The sequence below is a fragment of the Electrophorus electricus genome, chromosome 26, assembly GCF_041902795.1.
Source record: "Electrophorus electricus isolate QZ-2024a chromosome 26, ASM4190279v1, whole genome shotgun sequence".
NCBI lineage: Eukaryota > Metazoa > Chordata > Actinopteri > Gymnotiformes > Gymnotidae > Electrophorus > Electrophorus electricus.
The window spans coordinates 2,274,162-2,290,000 of NC_137522.1; the positions used below are offsets into that span (position 1 = coordinate 2,274,162).

General features: G+C 45.9%; 1 protein-coding gene across 7 annotated transcripts in view; it reads right to left on the reverse strand.

Moving 5' to 3' along the window:
• nlgn1 (neuroligin 1) overlaps positions 1-15,839 on the reverse strand; it is a 185,962-nt gene that overhangs the window by 82,729 nt on the left and 87,394 nt on the right. For 5 of the 7 annotated variants that reach the window (XM_081708240.1, XM_081708242.1, XM_081708238.1 and 2 more), the window contains 2 exons: positions 12,618-12,677; positions 8,927-9,079 (listed from right to left, as the gene is read on the reverse strand). In XM_081708240.1, the coding sequence (XP_081564366.1) occupies positions 8,927-9,079; positions 12,618-12,677 (213 nt within the window). The remainder of the gene's footprint in view (positions 1-8,926; positions 9,080-12,617; positions 12,678-15,839) is intronic. The other 2 variants (XM_026997148.3, XM_081708243.1) reach the window with 1 other exon arrangement.

The following is a 15,839-nucleotide window of genomic DNA, read 5'->3' on the forward strand; positions in this document are numbered from 1 at the left end:
GGCCTCTCGTTACAGCTATGATACTACAACGCAATGGCCACTCATTACAGCTCTGATGCTACAACGCAATGGCCTCTCGTTACGGCTCTGATAACGCAATGCTCCCACTGAGTGAACACTTCAGACAGTTGGGCAGCCATGTGCTTCTTCCACCCACTGCGAGAGTATTATGGGATATACAACAGTAGGGAAAAGCTGACAGAACAACAGAACGACATCAGGACACAAATTATACGTTTATTTTATGCAGATGAGCTTGGTTTCCATGGCCACGTGATCAAGTCTCTCTTACTTCCCAGTTAAAAGGAACAGTTGGCACATGCACGAGTATGTGATTCTAGAAGGCACAACACGTGCAGGGCTGTTTATCTTTTCTGGTCAATATACGAGCAGGGCTGTTTATCTTTTCTGGTCAATATACGAGCAGGGCTGTTTATCTTTTCTGGTCACTATACGAGCAGGGCTGTTTATCTTTTCTGGTCAATATACGAGCAGGGCTGTTCCTCTTTTCTGGTCACTATACATGCAGGGCTGTTCCTCTTTTGTGGTCGCTATACGAGTAGGGCTGTTCCTCTTTTGTGGTCGCTATACGAGTAGGGCTGTTCCTCTTTTGTGGTCGCTATACGAGTAGGGCTGTTCCTCTTTTGTGGTCACTATACGTGCAGGGCTGTTCCTCTTTTGTGGTCACTATATGAGCAGGGCTGTTTGTCTTTTCTGGTCACTATACGTGCAGGGCTGTTCGTCTTTTCTGGTCACTATACGTGCAGGGCTGTTCCTCTTTTGTGGTCACTATACGAGCAGGGCTGTTTGCCTTTTCTGGTCACTATATGAGCAGGGCTGTTCCTCTTTTGTGGTCACTATACGAGCAGGACTGTTCCTCTTTCTGGTCACTAAACGAGCAGGGCTGTTCCTCTTTTGTGGTCACTATACAAGCAGGGCTGTTCGTCTTTTCTGGTCACTATACGTGCAGGGCTGTTCCTCTTTTGTGGTCACTATACGAGCAGGGCTGTTTGTCTTTTCTGGTCACTATACGTGCAGGGCTGTTCGTCTTTTCTGGTCACTATACGTGCAGGGCTGTTCCTCTTTTGTGGTCACTATACGAGCAGGGCTGTTTGCCTTTTCTGGTCACTATATGAGCAGGGCTGTTCCTCTTTTGTGGTCACTATACGAGCAGGACTGTTCCTCTTTCTGGTCACTAAACGAGCAGGGCTGTTCCTCTTTTGTGGTCACTATACAAGCAGGGCTGTTCGTCTTTTCTGGTCACTATACGAGCAGGGCTGTTCCTCTTTTGTGGTCACTATACGTGCAGGGCTGTTTCTCTTTCTGGTCACTAAACGAGCAGGGCTGTTCCTCTTTTGTGGTCACTATACGAGCAGGGCTGTTCCTCTTTTGTGGTCACTATACATGCAGGACTGTTTGTCTTTTCTAGTCATTATACGAGCAGGGCTGTTTGTCTTTTCTGGTCACTATACGAGCAGGGTTGTTCATCTTTTGTGGTCACTATACGAGCAGGGTTGTTCGTCTTTTGTGGTCACTATACGTGCAGGGCTGTTTGTCTTTTCTGGTCACTATACAAGCAGGGCTGTTCGTCTTTTCTGGTCACTATACGAGCAGGGCTGTTCGTCTTTTCTGGTCACTATACGAGCAGGGTTGTTCCTCTTTTCTGGTCACTATACGAGCAGAGCTGTTCCTCTTTTGTGGTCACTATACGAGCAGGGTTGTTCCTCTTTTGTGGTCACTATACGAGCAGAGCTGTTCCTCTTTTGTGGTCACTATACGAGCAGAGCTGTTCCTCTTTTGTGGTCACTATATGAGCAGGGCTGTTCCTGGAGCTCGAAGCCCAGTGCGTGAAAATGGCTCCTACTGTTCCAGTGGCCCCCCATGAGACACACACACACACACACACACACACACACACAGTCTAAGCTGCTGTTGAGATTGCTATGCCATTGCTGGGCACGGCCAGCCTGCATAAGGGGACAAGGCTAACCCGCACCAACCGCTTCCATACTGATGACCTCTGTCATTAAGTGCATCTCAAACATGATCCACAGGGGCACAGCTCCCAGATCACCAGTCTGCGCTGCACTGGCAGGCCAAACGCTCCCGGATAAGAGGAGCAGCCACCACAGAACATTCATCCGATTTATTCCAGGCTGCCCTGTTGATGGTGAGGAACTTGTACAGAAAGAGAACAAATTAGGAGACAAAAGAAATGAAAAGAAAAGCCATTCTAGTGATGTGAAGAAGGGAGGAGCATTATAAATCCCTACAACTGTGGCAGCGTTTCGTCTCACCATCTGAGAGCGGGAAAACAAGCTCTAATTGGAGAGATTAATATCCATGATTAAATGTACCTATTAATGATGATTCATGTAACTAAATGCAGAAGGATGCAATATGATTGGGCAGTAATTTCAAAATGCAAATCAAGGCATGTCCTCGTAATGTTCTCTGCAAACACAGAGGATGGGACACTACGCAATTATCCGACTTGACTCAACTTTGGTATTATACCAGTAGTATAAGACTCCGCCCTGGTCGACATACACTCCAGACAAAAATGAAAGACTTACAAGACCGTAAAGTTAAAACAGTGACAAACAGTGGAAATAGTGCAAGTAAACTGAACTGAATCTGAACTGAACTGATTCAGAAACTGAATCTGAATCTGAATATGAACTGAACTGAACTGAATCTGAGCAGGGTTGGATTCGAGACAAGAATTAGAAAAAAAAAAAAATTAAAGTATGATCAATATTTAGAATTAAATATTACATAACAGTTTTACACTAAAACGCAGAATCTGCCCTTGAAACTACACAGCACAGAGTCCACTGGTGTTGGTCCAGCAAGATAAACCAAATGTCCAGCAGCCAACAGCTCCAAGCTGCTGACCAGAGTTATAAATCTGTATTTGTATCTGCTCAGAGCAACATGATTAACTACAGTGGTGGACAATTTACAGCTGTGGATCTGCTGCAGAACAATAAATGAACCGAAGTGAAGGATTGAGACAAGTTAGAAGGTTTGAAGTTATAAAGTTTTATAGTTAGAATGTTTGAAGTTATAATGTTTTATAGTTATAAGGTTTTATAGTTAGAAGGTTTGAAGTTAGAAGGTTTGTGATGAATAGCTTCAAGGTTTTGTGGCATCCGTTAATCGGACCCTTCAGTAATCACACATGCTAAGTTTTTGTAGGCCGGGAAACTCAGGATGCTTGCTCTATCGTAGCTGGATCACTCTCTCCCCACACCGGAGTGTGTGTTTACAGGTTCTCCACAATGGGAGGGTCTCGAGCCACGCGCTAGTATCCTGGAGCTCGGGCCCCTTGCAAGCACTAAAAGATTATTTTAGTCATCTCCCACTTTCAGACTGGACAGGCTATGAAAGGCCTCAACCCTGAGGGACTCTGATAGGACATATGAAGGGTGCATTTCTTCTTACACTCAGGGACAGTGCTCGGGTCTTCAACGTCTGCATGTTCGTGGACGTTACCCTCACGCAGAGGAGGAAGCTGCCACACGTGATTAAACGTCATAGCTGTTTGTCGTCGCTCGCCGAGCCGGGGGGATGGCAGGGGCCGAAAGTGCAGATCAGCCCTGGTGAAGGGCACCCGGCTCCCAGTGGGAGGTGGAATTCAAAGGAGCAGCAAGTTGGCACACGACTGGGTAATGGGCACCGATGTCCTACAGTGCCAGAGAAGGTCATCTCTGTTTTCATCAGTGTGAAAACCAATCACTCAAGATGGCTGATTCAAATCCTTCTGCCAAGACCAGCGTGGAGATTCTAAAGTAAATAAATCCACAAAAGCAGAAAAATGTTTCCCCTTTCAGAGCGCTTCCTGCCGCTGTCTCGCTGTCCCTCACGTGCTCCGGCTTTGAGCCTCTCGTGCAGTTCATTTCTAAGGTGTTAAACATATCCATCTGTTTTCCCCAGGCAGAAGCAACATCGCAGTGTGAATCCGGGTAAGTACCTAGATCATCCACAATGGCAGTTGGTCTCCACGGCGATGCCCAGGAGCTGGGCAAGTCTAATCCCTGGTTTCATGGCAGAGATAGATGCCTCAATGTGTATCCATCCATCTGCTGGTACCCACACCCCCGCTCCCATCCCCTCACTGCAGCTGCTGTCGGCGGGTAAAATGGATGCATCAGCATGGCCAGGACTAAGGATGGTCATCGTGACAGGAAGCCCCCAGCTCAGAGATAACTCCTGCAGGCTCAGGGCCATAAATTACCCAACCTGCACATGAAACACGACTTCCAGTGCAATTTCCCATCCAGGGTCCCGATACAGGAACCTTACGGGTACTTTCCTTCACCCTCCCAAATCAGATAAGGGACTCCTTAATAAAGCCATTACTTACAGTAGTCCCGCAGACAGGAGAGTGGAGCCGCGTGACAGACTCAGCCAGCGATGAAAGAAGGCCTGAGATCTCGACACTTATGTGTGACACACAGAAGGGAACTCACCCACACACTTGGACTCCTCTGCCATTTTTGACCACGGTGACGATCCTTAATCAAACCTTGCAGCCAATACAGACAGAGGACGCTGGTGCCTGCGACTCCAGAGCTGCGCCAGAGATCTGAGGCCCAGGGACGGAGGGGGTGTTCACGGCGCGAGGGTGGAGGAGAGGAGGCAGAGAAGTGTGGGCACAGATGGACAGGCGAGGCTAATCTTCTCAGATAGCGGTGCCGAGAGAGCATCCTTTCTGGGGGCAGGCGGCCCTCGGACCCAGGAGCTCATCCTGCCCCCTGCCCGTTACGGCTACAGTCAGCCTGGCCTTACACTGCAGTGCTCACTTAAATCTTCACACAGCCCTTCACACACAGCTCGAGCTAAGGAACTGACACTTAATAAAATGGAACGCGTTGCACGTACGGTTGGTGGTTACGGCAGATGCGGTACACGACTGGTGGAGATTAACCTGTGTACACTGTATTACCTTGAAAAACCGAACATATTTGACTTTTATTTTAAAAATGCATTTATTAATACGAAGCCTTCTAGCAGCTAAGGAAAAAAGATCACAAGAGATCCAGAGGTGCAGTTAAACTGCTGTTAAAAGATTAAACACCCTGAAAGGAGCATCACTGCTACAGTGCATAGACAACAGGGTCAGGCATTTCCCATGATGCTCCAAAGACCCATGGCACCCCCCCCCCCTTAAGAGGAGAGAGAGTGGGAGAGAGAGAGAGAGAGAGAGAGAGAGAGAGAGAGAGAGAGAGAGAGAGAGAGAGAGGGATACAGGGAAACCTGTTCCAGCCTTAGGGAAGAGAGAAAGAAAGCGGGAGAAAGAGTTAGACAGATAGATTGATAGAGAATGAGCAGTGAAGGATTAATGAAACCAACTGTCTGGGGTATTCGTTTTGAGGGAGAAGAAATTAATAAGCATGAAAAATAATCCAGAGTGTATGACCACCTGGACTGATTACAAAAAAACACCAAAACAAATTATTTCACAGAGAACAAAAGCCAGTGGAGAAGATTTGAAAAGCGACTAAACAAAAGGAGACAACACAGCAGCAAGAAAAACGCAACTCAGACACAATTAGAGCCGCACTGGCTACACCTGGACGCGGCACTCGGCCACCCCGAGGTGAGCGCCACCATCCCTGCTGCTGACACACGCCTAGCACCTCGGCCGCGAGCACGTCCGTCACCCTCGGACAAGGGCACCCCCGTCCCGGGCCCTGTCAACGGAAAGGTAAGCTCCGCTCTTTTGGGATTTTCTTGGAGATGGTCACCCGTGAGAGCAGGTGGGATTCACATAATGTCTTCCACTCAGATGGGCATCTACAGGGACTTTCAGCGTGGACTCCTGAAGAGGTACGGGGGGACGACGGTGTTGCCACACTGTATGCCACACTGTATGTCACACTGTATGTCACACTGTATGTCACACTGTATGCCACTGTATGTCAGACTATATGCCACACTGTATGTCACACTGTATGCCACACTGTATGCCACACTGTATGCCACTGTATGTCACACTGTATGTCACACTGTATGTCACACTGTATGCCACTGTATGCCACACTGTATGCCACACTGTATGCCACTGTATGTCACACTGTTTGCTATACTATATGTCACACTGTATGCTATACTGTATGTCACACTGTATGCAACACTGTATGCCACACTGTATGCCACTGTATGTCACACTGTATGTCACACTGTATGTCTCATTGTATGCCACACTGTGTGCCACACTGTATGTCACACTGTATGTCACACTGTATGCCACACTGTATGCCACACTGTATGCCACTGTATGCCACACTGTATGTCACACTGTATGCCACTGTATGTCACACTGTATGTCACACTGTATGTCTCATTGTATGCCACACTGTATGTCACACTGTATGCCACACTGTATGTCACACTGTATGCCACATTGTATGCCACACTGTATGCCACTGTATGTCACACTGTATGCCACATTGTATGCCACACTGTATGCCACACTGTATGCCACACTGTATGCCACACTGTATGCCACTGCATGCCAGCTTTGACTAGTGGTTTAATTGCTCTCCAGAGCCCACAGACCCTCTGTTATGTGGCCAGACACTTCGAACCACTTCGATTTATCGATCAGGATTGGAGGATATTTGGAAAACATGAATGTGACTTACCCCATATATCTAAAACAACCACTGACAACAATGCACAGGCAGACAGGCGTGCAGACACGCATTAAGACTACGGACTAGCAAACACCACACACCACTCCAAACATCAAACAGCATTATGGCAACACACCCAAACACCACTAGAAGAAAACAACGTCTAGCGAAACCTACAACACTCCATCACATTTACAAGTAACATTTACATTTACGGGAACGCTTTTGAACAAAGTGTACTCTTAAGAACGGTTTTAAATCAGGATCTCTAACATTAAATTTGTACTTGAGTAAATTTGCAAGGTCGAAAAATGTGCTTTTGTTCCACAACATTAATTTACACTCCTCCTGTGGCATTTTAAAATCATTTTAATTCAACACAAACGTTTCGTTCCCTTCCGGGAGTTGGCACCTGGACTGTTGAAGTGTGGGGGGTAACTGGGACCCCTAAATCAGACCACTGAGTGGCAGCACTTGGCTTCAGTAATATCATAAAGTCCACTGGATAACAGAAAGTCCAGTGACATAACGAACAGGAAGTGAGAGAGATCGCCAACATGCATCATGAAAAGCAGCTCAACCCCTTTTTCTTTATGACTCGCATATCTGCACATAAAATCGGGTCACTTCCCCAATGCACGTTATTAATATAAAAGTCCCGTAATCCAACGATATCATATTTTGATAGAAATACAATGGCAAGCAAGTTATGCATTAAAACAACCTACAAGCTACAGAAAAAAAAAAAAAAGATTTTAAACATTGATATTAATTTTGACCACGTGAAGTTCTTTAGCTAACCAGCCAGCTAGCCGGTCTCAGTAACGCACCGCTCAGTTGCGAAGTAAATATCAGGAAGGTAAAATGTCTGTCTAGCTACTTTGGCCACATTCTAGTCTCAAGAAACAATTGGATTTGAACTGGCTTGGGCTAAATTCCAGATTATAGAGTCAATTAGCATCATATTCACATCCAGTAACATCAGTCGTTATTTACGTAGTGTTATTTACTTATTTAAATGTAGTTATTTACTTAATTAAAAGTACCTTAAATGAGGAGAGTGTAGATACTCTGAAGACAGCAGCAACAAGGTAGCTTTGGACATATTATCTTTGGTGTTTCTGCCTGCTGCCAAATCAGGCCGTGATTTTGCAGTTCAATTTTGAATATTTAAATAAGCAGCCCTTCCACTTAGGTAATAATTTAAATGACTACTTTTATTACTTGAGTAAACATTATTTTAAAGTAACAGTTCTCTCACGCGAGTGCGGTTTTTGGCTACGCTACTCACCATGTTTAAGATGCACTCAGCAAAAACTGCAAGGGCCATGTCTGAGTCATAAAGATATGAGTGTATCCCAGCTGAGCTGCTCTGTGGATCACTAGTGCCCAGGTGTGTTAAGTGATTGTGCTGAAAACAGCAAGAATGTGTAGTCATTTCACCTCGTTTAAAATCTCAGCGTCCGACGTACATAAAGAAATAATTACTCAAATAAACAGATCGAAGGTCACTGTTGGCAATTTCAGGAAGAACAGAGTGGCCTCATGGAGAAAAGGAAATGATCACACATTAGTTCACTGGCTTTCCAGCGGCACAGAGAAACGCACCAAACGTGTGTTTTCAGTCTCCCGAGAAACCAAACAGTTCTTATTCCCATTATTTTGTCCTTTTAATTCAGCGTGAAGCGTCTAAGCAAGAACCAGCTGCAGAAAGTTACTAAAACGTTACACTTACCTGGACGCTCATCTCGGGCGCTGGGAAAATCCCCTCACGTCATCCACGTGCCCTCGCAATGGCACAAAAACCTGCGCTTGCCCTCCATCTCGAGGACAAAACCCAAAGCAGTAGAGGGCACATAGACATACGGACCTGACGATCGAGTGCACTCTGTTTTTCCCTCCATTACTAACGATCAGCTGGCATTCCGTGAATAACTACGCTGAGCATCAGAGACGCACATCTGAGTGAGGCTGGGAGCACAAACCCTGGCCGCTTTGCGTCAGCTGGGCTCTGAAGGTCATTTACTATCAGATGAGCGCGTGAGCAGCTAGCCCTGCGTCTCCTCTGGACGTTCTGGACGGTTTCTGGGCCGCTGGAGAGAGAGCTGGAGAACATCCTTTCACCTCCCAGGATGCCGAAGTGCCCGAGTTCAGTGAAACACTAATGACAAAACATTCTTGCTGAAGGACCAAAGCCAGACACTTCAGTTCCACTCTGAGACTTTGTGAAAACTTCTGAAGTGCCCTTTAGGGTCTAACCGACACAAGACGTGGACACTTACCGAGGACACCCAGCCGATAGTTGAGGGTTATGACGATGACATTGCCATAACTGGCCAAGATGCTGCCATCGAACATATTCCCCGTTCCCTCCATGTAAGAGCCTCCATGGATAAACACCATCACTGGCTTGGGACTCCCACTTTCACGGATGTCTGGAGAAAGAAGGAGGAAGAATGAAATGACCAATCAGAACGGACTGTTTGAGATGATATCAGCATTAAGGCTGGCACTTTTTCGTCTAATCTGCTAAACTGGGTTTAATATTTAGAGGTTCAATTTCAGGTTTTGATATTAGATGCTTAATTTCCTAAGCAACAAATATGTCATGTTCCTGGTGATGTCAGAAATCACGTTTTTTTTTTTAGTGTATTTTATTCCTGCCCTTTCATCAGGAAGTACTGAACATGTTCACTGACCTTTTCATTTCTGTAGCAATAAAGGGTTCATAGTCTTATCATAAATTAGAGTAATGACATCATAGGCACCTCTGACAGGACCTTTCTGTGTTGTTTGTTTAGGCTACGTTTAAAAACACCTTTGACTGCCACAATCAGAATGCAGAATCAGAACAGATCTTGTGTTAACCCTGCTTGAGCCAATGGAGCCAGTCTGGGTGAACGGTGTCAGTCCACATGGAGATGCTGTGTGAATCACAAAGCAGCGTCCACACAGACGTGATCATTTATGGAAGTTTGGTGTTCAGAGATACACTTCAGGGACATCTTGTAACAAAGTGATGAACAAATGGGGAAAAAGCAATTATTTCCAAAATGTTTTCTCTTGGCAGGAAGACACGGAGCTCCTGGTTATTCCCACTCCATATTTTGTTTGTTTGTTTGTTTTTGGGGAGTTTGGAGGGTGGGAATTTTATGTTTTCCTTTCCATGGCAAACAAATTTTCCATATGTTATCCTTTCCTTGTCAAACTAATTTTTTCTACCCTTTCACCAAACTCTGTGTACACTGCAGGCAAACCAGGTTTAGTGCATTATCATGTAATATACACGCACATGAGCTGGTGAGTGTGTGCAGTCCCACACACACTCTGCCTGTGAGCTGATTTATGGGAATAACGGTAGCAGCAGGCGATGGCTCATCTCCTCTGTGGTTTCCCGCTTTTCTTTCTGGAAGTCACGTAACCCAGTCGGCACATCTTCCATACACGGTGAGGAATTCATTAACTCTGTCCAGAGCGGCTGGATCCACAACAGTGCAGAGAGACGCACAGCCCGGATACGGGCCCCCGACAGCCAGCACACGGCACGGAGACACGCCCCGACAACCAGCGCACGGAATAATAATGCAAAGGCTACAATAACTGCAACAATATTATTGTCAATAATTACAGATTAACATACTAAGAAACAATGTTTATAACTATAGAGTGAACAGCATTGCAGTAGATTATATACTACATATATAATACATAATATATATCATCTTACATTAAATGTCACACTGTAGTTAATGCTATAGTTGCACTGTGACGGTATTACCTAACACTGTACCAAATGTGTGCAATGAGCATGCCCTGACCTCTGACCCCGGTTCGTTCTGCATCTCTTTGCGCATATGCTAATATATGCTAATTCTCCCCTCCAAAATGTGATAGGCTGCCTGGAATGGGGCGGTCTGCTGAAGCCAGATCCTCGTGTCTACTGTAAACAAACGTTTCTCAGGGTGGCATTCACTCTCTGCTTAATGTTAGTATCAAAGGGAGGTCTTCTCCTTCTCCTGCCTGCTGAAACAGGGAGCATTTTCAAAATCGAGCAGCTCGTGTGATGTGAGCTCTCTGTGCTACCCTGAGCGATCAAAGGGTTACTTTTGAAGGCCGGGCTCTCATTGTTCCAGCATAAATCCTTTTAATTGAGTCATGCAGGCCCATCACGCGAGCCGTGCACTCCAGCGGAGAGGAGGAGTTCGGCTCCTCAGCTTCTCGTAAACATCCTTCACCAAGCCAGTGTCCATCTCGTGAAGGTCCTTCACCAAGCCGGTGTCCTTCTCGTGAAGGTCCTTCACCAAGCCGGTGTCCTTCTCGTGAAGGTCCTTCACCAAGCCGGTGTCCTTCTCGTGAAGGTCCTTCACCAAGCTGGTGTCCTTCTCGTGAAGGTCCTTCACCAAGCTGGTGTCCATCTCGTGAAGGTCCTTCACCAAGCTGGTGTCCATCTCGTGAAGGTCCTTCACCAAGCTGGTGTCCATCTCGTGAAGGTCCTTCACCAAGCTGGTGTCCATCTCGTGAAGGTCCTTCACCAAGCTGGTGTCCTTCTCGTGAAGGTCCTTCACCAAGCTGGTGTCCATCTCGTGAAGGTCCTTCACCAAGCCGGTGTCCATCTCGTGAAAGTCCTTCACCAAGCCAGTGTCCTTCTCGTGAAGGTCCTTCACCAAGCCGGTGTCCTTCTCGTGAAGGTCCTTCACCAAGCTGGTGTCCTTCTCATGAAGGTCCTTCACCAAGCTGGGGTGTCCTGCCCCAGCACTGGCACACAAGCACTCTGCTTCCATAGCACCGATGCTTGGTCACAAACGCCAACAGCCCAGGCCTGCTTTGAGGGCCAGAATCAGGGCCAGAATCTTCAGAGCGTGCGGAGCCATTCCAGCTCAAAGTGGAACCACCGAGAGTCCGGTGTGGACGAGGCGAGACCAAGAGACGGGGCAGTCGGAGCTTCCTGGAAGCCGTCCAGTGTCCTGGGTCCTGGGCCGACATGGATGCTGCATTTGAGAGTTTGTGGGCTTCAGCAGCAGGCCGGGAGAGCGCAGATTACAGATCTCCCCGCCAGGGTCACGGGCGACACCGGACAGGCACTACTGAGGATTCGTTTGTGCGCTGTGAATTTCTGATGCTGTTGGCTTGCAGCACACAGAGAGATTCGCACTGTGTACTCACGCTGCTCGAGTCTTTTGATGTGCGGATCAAAGCAAAGTGGCCCCTTCCTTGGTTTTAACTGGATCTAATTGGTACTTATTTCACTCGATGATACAGAAGACAGACTACGTCAAGTTTGTGTTCTGTCATGTACAAGAAGGATTTTTCTTCTATTAGAAATTTGCTTAAGAATTATTTAATGATAAATATTTGCTTTACAGAAATCGACAAACGTATTAATTTGATCTTAACGTATTTTAAACTTACATATGTAGGGTAAGGACTTGTTGAGGAAAGACTGGTAAGTGGGCAATAATATATACATATATGATCAATATCATATAATAATGAAATCAATAAGCATTTATTTGAGACTATTATGGATTCCAGGAACATAACAACATGTTGCATAGGATATTAAACAGGATGCCAAGTGCTGGATTTGATCTGATTTTTAACTTTAGTCTGGATTTTCTACTACAGACATTTTAAGTCATGCAACATAGGTGTTAGGGTTTGGTATTAAAGGTTATTAGGTGCTTTGCTTCTTAGGTGGGATGTAACATGTAAAATGAAAAGAAAATTAAGCAAAAATAGGCAAGCCAAAATCTATGGAAGGTTAGCGATTATATGTCTGAAATGACAGGAGACGCGACATCAGGCAAAAAAGACAAAACACATCCAGGAAAAACTGAGGAAGGCAAAGAATCTTCACTCTCAAAAAAAAAGGACAAGAAATTTAAGAAAAAGAAAGAAGAAAAACTTGGGTGGGTGGGGGGGGGGGGGGGTTCCTTGTCATGCATATCAGGTCGGCATCAAAAAAAAAAATACCTTCGTCTTCCCCACCGTCATTATCAGCTAAATCATCATAGTGTTTCTTTGTAAGGGGACCTAGAAGATCAAGAACGGAGAAGAATGGAGACACAGAGGACAGAAGAACACACAAGCGTCCAAGAGACGCCGCAGAGACACAAAGGTCTCGGTATTCAAGTTATACCTTAAAGAGCAAAAAAAAAAAAAAAAACTCGCAGAGAAGATCTAAGCAATCAAACATTCGAATAGGTTTAGCGGCTGGATAGAGACGTAGAGTCAGAAGCTGAAGAGAACATAAGAAACAAAAGTGAGTCCTGCTTCATCGAGAAGCTGGGGAAAAAGCTCAAAAAAACCTGTTTGTGTGTTGTATGTTTGTTTGTTTACATAGCAGTTAGGGTTGTTTGGCACATATTTGTTTGCTAGTTTTGATGCTCAGGTTTCTTAAATGCGTGGAGACGTCAAAGGACCATAAACAAACCCCTTCTGGTTTTATTCGGAACCATCAAAGACATTCGTGTCAATGTGCAGTCGTAGCCTGGTAACCAGTGACAGTCCTCTGCGTGGTCAGGTTTGCGAGCTGAATAATAAAATATGCTTTAAGTACCACGGGTCCTTCCCTGAACTCATACATTTAATCTTTTCATAAACAAATAATTCTGAAAACATATACATTTAACACATATACATTTAATATTCAGCACATGCTGGATGGTCACTTTTTGAGTGTGATAATTTGGCTATTTTTAAAGGCATAAAAGAGCATTTCATTAAAACAGGGAATGAACTGGGAGGATCCAAGCGTGACTGTAAACATTTGGGCAGCGGTTCCCTGAGAAAACCCTGAGTGTTCACGTCATAATCTGCAAAGCTGTCCTGCAGAGGGCTACCACAGGTTCTGTAGACCACTGTTCCAGGATTCAAACTGACCGACATGCACGCATGCATGCATGCAAGCGCACACGCACACACACACACACACACACACACACACCCAAGGTCACACACCGACAAGCACATGTAAAGACAGTGGGAACATGCATGGGCTCACATGCAGACAAGCGGTCATGTGAGAGAAAAGTGGGCCAGTGGTTCTGACCCAAAGGGTAATCCGTCCACATAATGACAGCCTGGGCCAGTGGTTCTGACCCAAAGGGTAATCCGTCCACATAATGACAGCCTGGGCCAGTGGTTCTGACCCAAAGGGTAATCCGTCCATGTAATGACCCCCTGGGCCAGTGGTTCTGACTAGTCCACTCTCAGGAGAGAGGAGAGGAGAGGAGAGGAGAGGGAATAGGGAGAGAGGGAGAGAGGAATAAGATGCAATGTAGGGAGAGAGGTAGAGGAACAGGAAGTGGGAGAGAAGGAGAGAGATGCACTGCTTTGCGTCCATCTGATTTGGAGCTGTAGTCTTACTAGGCCCTACGTTTGCCCGTGCGAGACACCTCCGAAGTGTTCCGAAAGGAGAAAAATCAATGTTAGTGTCAGAACTCCCGGCAACACTGCAATCCGCCCCGAGATAGCAAACCTAAGTGGGATAAAAACTCACAGATACTTACTTGACATGCAAAAAAAAAAAAGCTCTAGACAAAAAAAAATTCCGTTCTGAAACAGAACCAGGCAACAACTCGCCGGCAAACCCTAAAAAATGAATGACTCAAATGAACTGTACAATCGATATCAATATGCCACAATGTGTTCTGCAACATTTTCCGTCCGTTTTAACGTTTGATACTGACTCTATCTCAGAGCAATAAGCAGAATTTTGCCCAGCTCATGTTGGAAACAGCTGTTGTGAAAGGATGGCCCGACGCGTTCTGCCCGTCCGAATCGCCCTGGGGCTGTGCCCAACCTGTATTCCGGCCCATGCTCATTACGAAAGAATTAAACCAAATTAAAAGTGTTTTATCCAATTATCTTCATCACACATCATCTATTACCCCCCCCCCCCCAAAAAAAAAACCCCAAACAGCCGGAATTAAATTAACGGCAAATTCCAACCAAACACTGAGCCCCCTTTGAATAAACAGGTAGGACTAAACTAAGCCAGCTATCAGTTATAATGGAAATGACCTCTGCAGCCCTGGCTGGAAGACCCCGACGCCGCGGAGAGCAGAAGGAGATCTTTAACTGTGCATAATTGCTTTGAGATCGGCCTTCATTATCCGGGCGGCAGGAATCTGTGAGAGACTGAAGACAAGGGAAGGTCATAATACGCAGACCCCGGGGCGATGCCGGCCTGAGGCGGGGTCACCCAGGCCACACCTCCTCTCCGGTCGTCACGCTCGTGTGTTTTGAGATGTTTTTTTGCGTCTTTGTGGGACGAAGCTGTTGGAGTTGTCGGATTTGTCAGGAACGTGGCAGGCAGGAGGAGAGATCCAGGATTTTGGATGTATGACAGAAGTGTTTGCTTTTGATCAAAAAATAAACGCTCATGCTCCAGGGAACAGCAGCTGTAGTAAGGCAAAGTCACCGTCACATTGGTGGAAACGTTAGCCTGCGCCAGCGCAGGAATGACCAGGGTCTGCAGCAATGGCCAGGTACCGCACACAGGTACAGGACCCGGGTACGCTGGTACGGCACGAGAGCACAGCACACAGCTACAGAAGAGAGCTACAGCATCCGGGTACGGAAGGTGAGTACAGAAGATGGGTACAGCAAATGTGTACGGTATCTGGGATATGAAGGACTCTAATGTGTGAAAACATTGGGCACAACATTCCACAGCCACGACCAGGGTCTGGCCTTAACGCATGGATACTAATGTGTTCACAACCGCCCTGGACTAATGTGTTCACAACTACCCTGGACTAATATGTTCATAATTACCCTGGATTAATGTGTTCATAACCTCCCTGGACTAATGTGTTCATAATTACCCTGGATTAATGTGTTCATAACCACCCTGGACTAATGTGTTCACAACCACCCTGGACTAATGTGTTCACAACCACCCTGGACTAATGTGTTCATAACTACCCTGGACTAATGTGTTCATAATTACCCTGGACTAATTTGTTCACAACCTTCCTGGACTAATGTGTTCATAACCATTATGGACTAATGTGTTCATAACCACCCTGGAATATTTTGTTCATAACCACCCAGGACTAATGTTTTCATAATTATCCTGGACTAATGTTTTCATAATTACCCTGGACTAATTTGTTCACAACCGCCCTGGACTAATGTGTTCATAATTACCCTGGATTAATATGTTCACAACCACCCTTGACTAATGTG